Source organism: Triticum urartu, chromosome 1A (genome assembly GCF_056163025.1).
Source record: "Triticum urartu cultivar PI428250 chromosome 1A, HENAU_Tu73, whole genome shotgun sequence".
In the NCBI taxonomy this organism is placed as follows: Eukaryota; Viridiplantae; Streptophyta; class Magnoliopsida; order Poales; family Poaceae; genus Triticum; species Triticum urartu.
Window position 1 is genome coordinate 478,824,425 of NC_141873.1, and position 10,876 is coordinate 478,835,300.

Consider the following 10,876-nt stretch of genomic DNA (forward strand, 5'->3'; position numbering starts at 1 on the left):
CTTGTGAAATAACCGTAGGAGCCATATTTGTTGGGGAAACAATGCGGATGATTAGTTCGTATATTGTTTAATGGGAACTGAGTGATATGCCAATGATTACTAATGATATATATATATATATAAGCCACCCTCCCGGCTATTTGACATGCTCGGGGTTGGAGGCGGAGGAACAGGCATAGTACAGGCTCGAGAAATAGAGAGTGCGGTCTACAAAAAGTTATTTTGGACCTCATGTCGGACGTCTGCGCCACCCGTCCTCGGTGGGGGGAATCCTTGAAATAGCCCCTTGGGTGATAGTGCGGATCCAGACTCCGATAGAGCCAGTTTTCGATGTTCATCCTGTTCGTCACCTGTTTTTAAAGGATAGCGAAGGAAGAAATAAAAAATAAAATAAATAATAATAAAAAGAGTTAATGGAGTGCTTGCAGGCTTGTCCGTATTGTGCTTCCGCCAATGCCCATGGTATCTTGAGTGCGTAATGATGTATGTGCGGTACAAACTTTGTGGGTGTACGGAGTGGGCGGCGGAAGCTGGGTTGCTATTTCCATTCTAGGAGTAGTTGATCCTCGAGTGGAGACTGCTTCTGACCCCCGGTGTTTCTTTGGTGAACGTTTCCGTCACCCCTGTCGCTTGACGGCCTCCTCCCCCTGTGTTCGGCGTTGAGCTTGCCGGCCAGTTTAAAGACCCAACAGTTTTTGTTGGTATGATTAGCTGGTTTATCGGGGTGGCCATCAATCTGGCAGGGTCGGTCCAATATTCTGTCCAGGTTGGATGGTTCATCTCGATTCGCCTTGAATGGCTTCTTCCGCTGACCGGGCTTGGGGTTGGTGAATCTGGTGTTGACCGCTATGCCGCCTGATCTTTCATTGTCATTGCGACTGTTGTTTTTGCTTACTCGTGACTTGCCGTTGCCGTCTCGGATTTTGGAGGTGCCCTGGTTGCTGGCGCTATTGCTTCTACGGGCGAGCCAGCTGTCTTCTCCCGCGCAAAAGCGAGTCATGAGAGCAATGAGGGCTGTCATGGATTTAGGTCCTTCTTGGTCGAGGTGGCGTGCGAGCCACTCATCCCGGACGCTGTGTCTGAAAGCCGCAAAGGCTTCCGCGTCCGGACAGTCGATGATTTGGTTCTTTTTGACTAAGAACCGAGTCCAGAGCTCCCTGGCTGATTCTCCGGGCTGTTGGACAATGTGACTTAGGTCATCGACCTACGGTGGTCGGACATGTGTTCCTCGGAAGTTATCGAGGAAGGCCTCTTCCAAGTCCTCCCAGATGCCTATGGAATTTTCAGGCAGGATGTTTAACCAGTACCGAGCTGGCCCTTTTAGTTTTAGTGGGAGGTATTTAATGGCGTGGAGGTCGTCCCCACGGGCCATATGGATGTGGAGGATGAAATCTTCTATCCATACTGCGGGATCGGTTGTCCCGTCATATGATTCAATATTGACGGGTTTGAATCCTTCGGGGAATTCATGATCCATTACTTCATCAGTGAAGCAAAGCGGGTGTGCGGCGCCTCTATGTTCGGCCACACTGCGACGTAACTCCGAAGGAGTCCCTTTGCGGTTTTCGGCTCGGACGTGGCGAGGTTTGACTCGTCCCAATAGGTAGCCATCATCGCGTGTCGAAGCATGCTTTCGCGATCCATAGATCGGTCTTGCGTGTCCTGCTCTATTATCCAAGTCCCTCTGCAGGTTGTCTGGGTAATCGTGACATGCGCTGTTCTTGCCTTTACGGCGAGGTGGGGCGGTCTGGTGTTCGGCTTGAGTTGCCTCTTTATCCAGACAGAGTTGTCGACGACCTGCCGCATTGTGTGACGATGGTATGGGCTCCAACGCCCCGTCATCGGACTGGTATAGAAATCTATGTTTTGAGTAGCTTTTGGCTAGGCCACTAAGGCCGTATTCTTCGGCGACCAGGACTTTGGTCCATCTGTCGTTGAGTAGGTCTTGGTCAGCTTGAAGCTGCGGCTGCTTCTTTTTCAGGCTCCTTGCCGTAGCTATCAGCCTGCGCTTGAAGCGCTCCTGCTCGAGGGGCTCTTCGGGTATGATGAAGTCTTCATCGCTGAGGCTTACCTCATCTTCGGAGAGCGGAAGGTAGTTGTCGTCCTACGAACCGTCGCTGGACGGGTCCTGTTCATCGAGGTTGGCTTGCCCGTTTTCCTATTCCTCCTGCTCGGATATTGCTCCCACAGGGTCTTCATTGCTTTCGGCACCATCCGGAGTACTATTTTCTCCAGCGCCATCGTTGCTGCGGCGTGACATGGGGCGGCGTTTGGAGCACCGGAACTGAGACTGTGTCTCAGGAGTTTTAACCGGATCTCCCTTGTCCTTGCCGCGAGGCTTTTTAAGTGTATCGATCATGTACACGTCATATGAAGGGGTGGCCATCCCACGCCAGATGACTGGCGGGTCTTGGCCTTGCTCCTTATCGGCATCGTCGTCTATACCATCTATGTTTTCGGAGCCAGAAGCGGACATGTCGGTTAAATCCTCAACAGAGGCTATGAATTGGGTGGCGAGTGGGAAGCGAAATTTCCCATCATCAGCCTCTGGCTCGAACTGAACATAGTTCGGCTGAGAGTCCTTATCCAAGGAAAATTTCTTTAAAGATTTTAGCACATCACCCAAAGGTGAGTGCTGGAAGATGTCTGCGGCGCTAAATTTGAAAATCGATAACTGATCCAGCTCGGTGTCCGCAGGCGTACCCGGTCCGGAACTTATAGCCGGAGACAACTCTGCAGTTCCATTGGCGCAAATATTGAGGGGTGTCGAGCCCGTGTCCAGCTCCAACGCCACGGACTCTGTGGCCTCGGATGGCGCGATCTGCTCCGGTTCTAAGGCCGTTGCAGCAACAGGGACCATCTCCTGGATGTGATCCGATGACAGATTGAATTCATGTTCATCGGGGCGAGGGGGAGCGATTGTTACGGTCTCAAATCCATTGAAGATCAAGTCTCGACGGATATCCGCGACGTAGTTCAAGCTTCCAAATTTAACCTGGTGGCCAGGGGCGTAGCTATCGATCTGCTCCAGATGGCCAAGTGAGTTGGCCCGCAGTACGAAGCCGCCGAACACGAAAATCTGTCCGGGGAGGAAGGTTTCTCCTTGGACAGCGTCACTATAGACAATTGAAGGGGCCATCGAACCATTCGTTGACGGCACAATGGAACTCTCAATGAAAGCACCATTGTCGGTGTCAAAACCGGCGGATCTTGGGTAGGGGGTCCTATAACACTCCAAAAAATTTGATTTGGTTTTCATCAAATCCTTTAATTAATTGGAAGGAGGTTATTTAAATTTTTTTCTAAAAGACTCTCCTTCTCAAAAAAATTCTTGTATGACAAGTATTTCTATGGGCTCAACACAAATAATTTTGGAAGGTTTTTACAATTCCTTTTTATTAAAAAGAATTCCTATAAATTATGAATTTTATTCTTCCCCATTCAAAAAGTACTCTCTTGCCATGGCCTATGTAGAAAACTTTCTTCCAAAACCCACCTCCCTACTTTGGGTCAAGCCAAGCATCCAATTCCAGCAAGTTTCAACCTCTTTTAGATTACATTTCTATTTATTTTATCCTCAAACCTTTTTCTGTATTTTATTTTGGACTCCTGGTATTTACAAAGGAGGTACCAGATTCCTTAAGTTTCTAAGCCCAAGTAACTTACCCTAGCTACTCCTTAGTACCCTCGACCTAGATCCATCAAGATCTGCTGGTCCACAGTTCAAATTTTTCAAAATTTACTTGCTGCAAGTTTGGACCAGATTTGCCATTTTTGGTGAAATTCATTCTTTTCCTTTTCCAAAAATTCTGAGAAAATTCAGGCAGTCTCTGGATGCATCAAGAGGCCATCTCACCAAGTTTCAGCTCAAGAAAATATTTCCACATGCGCCAAACACTTCGTCGAGCAGCTGGTGTGCACTGTTCCTGTTCAAATTCAGAGTTTCAGTGTTAAGCTTCAGTCGTCAGTGTCGTTTTCTTCAGAGCTTGGCGTCAATCTCACCAGTGCTCGCCCTAGCCTCTTGCTCCCTATTCCCCCTCCTTATCCAGTGCGCCGCACGGTTGTTTGGCCGGTCATGAGCGTCAGTGGCGACGTGTCACGTCAACTCCGGCGCCTCCCGCGGTTGCAGAACCGCCCGTGGCGGCCAGCAGGGGCCAGCCCTGCAGCACCGCCCACACCACCAGGAGCCTCCGCGTGGCCGTCCTCTTCTCTGTGTGCGCTGCAGAACCATCGACGTGGCCTGAGAGGCGCAGAGCGCGCTCTCTGCCGCCGACGAGCCCGTGAGCTCCGTTCCGTCGAAGCCACGGGAGCAAGCCAGATCCGATCAAGCTTAGCTGTTGAATGGAGCCAGTGGACCAATCCGAAGATGCCTAGTAACCTAAACCTCTAGCCCGACCACTGCCTCACCGTAATCGCTCGTCGGAGTGATCCCGTTCTCGGCAACCGCCTCGGGCCGGCTATAAATGGAGGCCACGAGCTCGCCTTCGACCCAGCACCACTCCTCCACCTCACCAGAACCGCGCCCAGCCGCTAGGAGGACCTCGAGGAGGTCTTCTTCCCCGACTCCGGCCGCCCCGATCCGCTTCTGGCTCTGGCAAGATTCTCTCTAGTGAGTGCACCCCCGCTCCCCAAACTGTGCCAGTAGCATCCTAGTGCACCCGCTTGCCTGACCCGCGCTTCAATTTGGAGTTTGCAGCTCCCTTCGGAGAGAATCATCCTCGACCGAACCACCATCCGCCAGAGTGGAGGCCGCCGTCGACGTGGTGCTCGCCGGCGACCAACTCCACCACCCACAGACGAGGGAGAACTCTGTGAGTCCGTAGGTACCTTCTACTCCCCTACCACGTCGTGGATCGACGTCGGCGACCACCGCGAGCCTCGGGCGCCGGTGGGACTCTGTTCTGAATTTCAAACCTGACGGGTGGGACCCCCTCGTCATCCTCACCCTCCCCCATCGAACCATTTTCCGTTGGCACCTTCGGCGGGGATACATTTTCCCCTCTAGAAGGCGTATTCCAACTGAAGCGTTTTTTGCTTTTCTAAACTAGCCCCTGGAAAGTTTCTGTTTCATCACAGATTTGTCCCTGGACTAAAACCTTTATAAATTTAAAAAAAAAAAGATGATTTTGAGCTGATTCTTTTTCTGTCATCTTTATTTTTCTATCTACTTTTTTATCATATTTATTTGAAAAATATTTGGAACAATTTTATGCACGCACTGTATTTACGTTAGTGTCCGATTTCTTTTATAACGTAGATACGGAAGGAGGTGACGGAGCCGCAAACTTCGCCGAGCTAGACTCCGACTACTCCGAACCAGGCAAGCATGTTTGAAACTTTGATATGACGAGTGTTTTTCATGATTGATTAAGTGGTTTTCTCATGGCATGTTTATATAAGCATTTGTGAATGTTATATTTCATGCAAGCATGCTGCGAGTGAGCTTCAAAATTCGATGTGTTCATATGATGGTGAGATAACCTGATCATGTGGTGGCATGATAGGTTGCAAGCTAGTATTGTTGAAGCATTCCAATTTTATATCAACTGTTTAACTCCAGTATTAACGTTGAGCAAGTCCTATTCCCGTTTCGTCCCCTTCCGTGCTACCACATGTTTTCTGCAAAAGAATACGGTTTAGTAGGTTGCAAATGTCGTTCCTTGTACACACCAAATAGAGGGGCCGTGATGAGGGTTCCATGGCCCTGGATTAAAGCCCGTCATCCGGTCAGGGGGCATGGGTGTTTCCGGTTGGGACCGAGAGGGGGGCACCCCTTAGGGCGCGTGATATAAATTTGATCCCATGCTATTTGAGGTTGTAGCCTCCCCGTCTTAGAGTTTTTCTCGAACGTTGCTTGGGTGATTCCTGGCAGCGGAATGTGGAATGGGTGTGTACTGGTTAGATGTGTTTCTACTAAAATACCATAAACGAAACTAGTCCTTTGTGACTACTGAAATCCGTTGGCTATGGTTAAAGAGTACAAACACTGCAGAGTCATAACAATTCGAGTAACCATGTCGATGGTTAAGGACTTGAACAACATCTCAGTGTCAGTGTCAGTCTCAGTGTCAATCTCAGTGTCAGCCCCCAGTGACAGTCTCCGGAGAATAAGCACGAAACTAAGAGTGGTAAACCCGGCCGAATGTTATTCCTGTGGATGGACTAACCAGTTTATTATCATGTACCGAGTATTCCGTGGAATGATGTTACCTTCATGAGCTACTTGAATTCGAATGATGAGATATTAGCCCTTTATGTGATGTCGCTCAGACGTCCGACTGTGGCATTCTTGTTATTTATTTTTGATAAGCCCTTTATGTGATGTCGCTCAGACGTTCGACTGTGGCATTCTTGTTATTTACTTTTGATATAAGCCCTTTATGTGATGTTGCTCAGACGTTCGACTGTGGCATTCTTGTTATTTACTTTTGATATAAGCCCTTTATGTGATGTCGCTCAGACGTCCGACTGTGGCATCCGAGTTATTTACTTTCATTATAAGCCCTTTTCGAGATGTCGCTTAGACGTCCGACTGTGGCACGTACTGTCATTTACATTTCAATATAAGCCCTTTATGTGGTGTGGCCCCGATGCCCGACTGCGGCATGTTAATTTATTTTACCTTTCGAGGCATCGCTTCAGACACCCGATCGGTCTTCAGCAATTTTATTGGGATTTCGGGAGGACTACCGCCTGACTTCCTTTTTATTTAACATGTAGTCTAAATTTATTACCTGAGTGCGCATTACTAGTTGGTCATGTGCATCATGTTTGCATTTGTTATATCTTATGTCCAAACTGTCTTGCGAGTACATTCAAAGTACTCACTTGTATTATATTATGTTGACGAAGGCGATCTTATGGATGAAGAGTGCGATAGCGAGTCCGACGCCTAGAGGAGTCCCAGTCAGTCTCGTGCGATCCTGGAGTTGGTCACTTGTATTATATACGCTCCCGCTACGCTAATAAAATCATCGAGCCTCACTCCGGCGCTTGATGAGCTATAAGATTTTGGAGTCATGTCACCCACTTCTCTGTGACATATCCACCACCACTTTTATTACGAGTTCGTAGTTATGCCACCATACCCTTTGTGTCATTTTCGCCTTTATGTGTTATATCGGCATGCTTGTAATAAATTGGTGAGCAGCCTCAGCTCAACCCGGTATAATATTTTGTACTTCTGGATTTCTGTATCAAGGATTTGTCTACCAGTATGGAGGATTTTTTCTATACTGGTCTGATAAAATGGTCGACTTTTCAATAAATATTTTATTGGAAAACCGGTCTTTACAATCTTGGTATCAGAGCCAGGCTGACTGTAGGAAGCCACTAGGTGCGATCGCTAATCGGTTATTAGCGTAATAAGTGCTATTTTAACATTTTGCAATTGTAGCAATTTTCTGTTAGTCATCATAAATTTATGAATTGACTATCTGGAATTTTTGTCTACTTTTGTAGATGGCTGGCAGCGACTGTGAGTCACAGGTGTTTGCCAATGTACATGAGGGGTTTATCAAGCTTCTCGTCTCCATCACCAAGGTCGCGATCGGGCCATCGGCTCGTCCGGAGTTCACACTCTACCAGCACAAGATCAGCGACAGCGTGTCTATGCACCAGGCCGCGGTGCAGTTCAAGGAAGGACGTTATGAGTCACGTCGCTTCCGATTTGTGGGAAGGGCCATGCCTACGGAGAGGCATGCCATGCAGATGGCTGCCTGTGAGGCGATAGCTCATCTCCGGGATGCCCTCCCTTCGATGAAGGCTCGTCGCTACCGCTACCTCCCATGCCACGTGCCATACACATGTCACTATGCATTCGCTTGTGCTAGGGGGGAGAGAGATGAGGCTATTGAAATGTTGGTTGAGTATCTCAAAGCTCTTGAGGCAGCTTTAGATAACCTCGTGGACGACTTTGTGGCTTCTTGTATGGACTTAGTTCAGGGATGTTCCGCCAACAGGAGGGAGCTCCTCCATACAGCACCACCACTGACTTACATCTTGTCCTCAGCATCCAATACACCTGCCATCTTAGCCACCGCTCGCCGCCTGCCTACCACTGAGGAGTTTGACCAAGTCATTGCTCCTACTCCAGTCAATGATGCACCACCTGCCGCGCCCGCACCAGCTCCTCAACCCAGTACTTCGCGCCTAGAGCCTATTAGTGAGGAGGAAGTTGAGTCTCCAGCATCACTGGGTCTTACCCTCGGGAGGCCGAGGGAAGTTTTTACCATCTCCGACTGAGTGTGCAAAGCAGTCGTGCGATGTACCAGCTTGTATGATATGTTTATATGTATATAGGTTTGGTGAGAAGTAGTTTGTGTGCACATCATGTAGGAACTCGGAGGAGTGCACTAGCCTAAATAACATGTCAGGAATGTGGACGCACATCCTGGGTGATGTATTGTATAATTACGGCTTGTGTGTAGGAACTGAGTGGTCCTTCTCCATGCGCAATCAAGTATTTTCTTGAAAAAAAATTGGAGTTTTTTTTTAAATCTGCCTTTGTAAAATTATTTATTTTTGCCACTCAGTTTTTCTCATGAGTTCTGCAAAAATACCCCAGAGTGGAAAATGCCTCGTCCCTGGACTCGTTCCACGCCAAGTCCGCCGGAAGAAAATTATGGTACCCAGAAAAGTAACAATTTCACACAGGGGCAGTCAAGTTAGCAAGGTAGTGAAGCAGCATTTTCTCAAGTATGCCGCCTTTATGAGCAAAGCCAGCAGCTGCATCAAGAAATGATGAACCATGTTATCAATATGGGAAATCACCGTGAACCATATCAGCAACATTCCAAATTATCTGAACTACAAAAGACACGTCCCCCAACGTTCTCTCACACTGATAGACCTCTTGAGTCCGATGATTGGCTTCGAGACATTGAAAGGAAGTTAATTATCGCACAATGTTCGGACCATGAGAGGGTACTTTATGCACCTCACTACCTCACTCGAGCAGCTGCATCATGGTGGGAAAATTTCCTACACATGCACCCCAATGAAAATAACATCACATGGGAAGAAGTTAAAGAAGGTTTTCGTGGGGCGCACATTCCCGGAAGCATTATGAGGATCAAGAAAAGGGAGTTTGATGACCTTAAGAAGAGAAGCATGACAGTGACTGAGTACAATAGTCAGTTTACTCGATTATCTCGTTATGCCAACGAAGAGCATATGACTGAAAATAAAAAGATGGAAAAATTTCTGGACGGTCTGGCACCAGCACTTAAATGCCAGCTGGTCATACACACCTTACCGGATTTCAAAACACTTGTGGACAAAGCTATTACATTGGAAAATGAGCGCCGCAACTTGGAGGATTTTCGCAAGCGCAAAAGGGACAAGACTACTCATGCTCGCAACAAGACTGATTTTCAGAAAATTGGAGCGAACAAATCCACAACCATTGTTCCACGCCCAAACAAAAAATTTCATGCAAGAGACAAGGATTTTACATATCACCCAGGTGTTACTTTGTACGCATGTGGAGAGGAAGGACACTATGCCAAACAGTGCCCAAATCCAAGAAACTCGGCCCCCAAGCCGAGAAACAGTGGAAATAATTCAACACCCAAGCGTAAGAACTTCAACCCCAATAACAATCACAAGAAGTGTCACTTGAACCATGTGACCAAGGAGGAAGCACAGAATGCCTCAGATATCGTACTCGATACGTTCCCTGTCAACACAATACTTGCCACGGTTTTGTTTGATTCTGGAGCTTCTCACTCGTTCATTTCAAAGAAACTTTCTTTGCAACATGATTTTTCGATGCTTCCCTTGGAAAAATCCATGACCATCAAGTCCCCTGGGATTAAGCAAATCACTCAGAGTTACTGCCAAGGTTTGGTTATTGAGATTGAGGGACTAAAGTTTCGGGCAAACCTCATTGTATTGGAAAATAAGGGACTGGATGTCATCCTAGGAATGGACTGGTTAACCACCAACAAGGGATTTATCGACTGCTTCAATCGGACTGTAATTCTTACTCATCATCACGGGAAGACGATAAAAATTGCAGCTCAAGAAAGACCAATATCACGGCAACCAAGGTTGAACACGGTGGACATTTCAAAGTTAAGAAAAGTTCCAGTGGTGTGTGAGTTCCCTAATGTATTTCCCGAAGAACTACCAGGCATGCCACCAGACCGAGAATAGAGTTCATCATTGAACTAGCACCTGGAACCACCCCCATTTACAAGAAACCCTATAGAATGGCACCCTCCGAGTTGGTAGAATTAAAGAAGCAAATAAAAGAATTACTGAACAAAGGATTTATACGGGCCATCTCCTCACCTTGGGGTTCATCAGTATTATTTGCCAAGAAAAAGGATGGGACACTGAGATTATGTATAGACTATCGAGCACTCAACATGGTCACCATCAAGAACAAATATCCGATGCCACGGTTAAATGATTTATTTGACCAGCTCGCACAAGCCAAGGTTTTCTCAAAAGTTGATTTATGGTCGGGGTATCATCAATTAAAAGTACGGACAGAAGATATGCCTAAGACAGCATTCACCTCTAGATACGGATTATATGAATTTACAATAATGCCGTTTGGACTCACAAACGCCCCTGCATATTTTGTCTACCTCATGAACAAAGTGTTTATGAAATTTATGGACAAATTTGTTGTGGTCTTCATTGATGATATTCTAGTATACTCTAAGACACAAGAAGAACATGCTGAACATCTCAGAATTGTACTCGGAGAATTAAGGAAACATCAATTATACACCAAATTCAGCAAATGTGAATTTTGGTTAAGACAGGTTGGTTATCTAGGCCAAGTATTGACCCAAGAAGGTGTTGCCATGGACCCAGAAAAAGTCAAGGCCGTACTTGGCTAGAAACCACCAGCCAAGGTAAC

General features: G+C 47.2%; 1 protein-coding gene across 1 annotated transcript; it reads left to right on the plus strand.

Annotated features, from left to right (window-relative positions):
• Nucleotides 1-8,988: 8,988 nt before the first annotated feature.
• On the plus strand, nucleotides 8,989-10,158 carry LOC147991788 (uncharacterized). The gene has a single exon (XM_087538816.1). It carries the CDS (start codon nucleotides 8,989-8,991, stop codon nucleotides 10,156-10,158), a length of 1,170 nt encoding a protein of 389 aa, XP_087394942.1.
• Nucleotides 10,159-10,876: the final 718 nt, after the last annotated feature.

Bases quoted from the DNA above. Each gene is read 5' to 3' on its own strand.
- LOC147991788 (XM_087538816.1), top strand. From the start codon at position 8,989: ATGCACCCCAATGAAAATAACATCACATGGGAAGAAGTTAAAGAAGGT.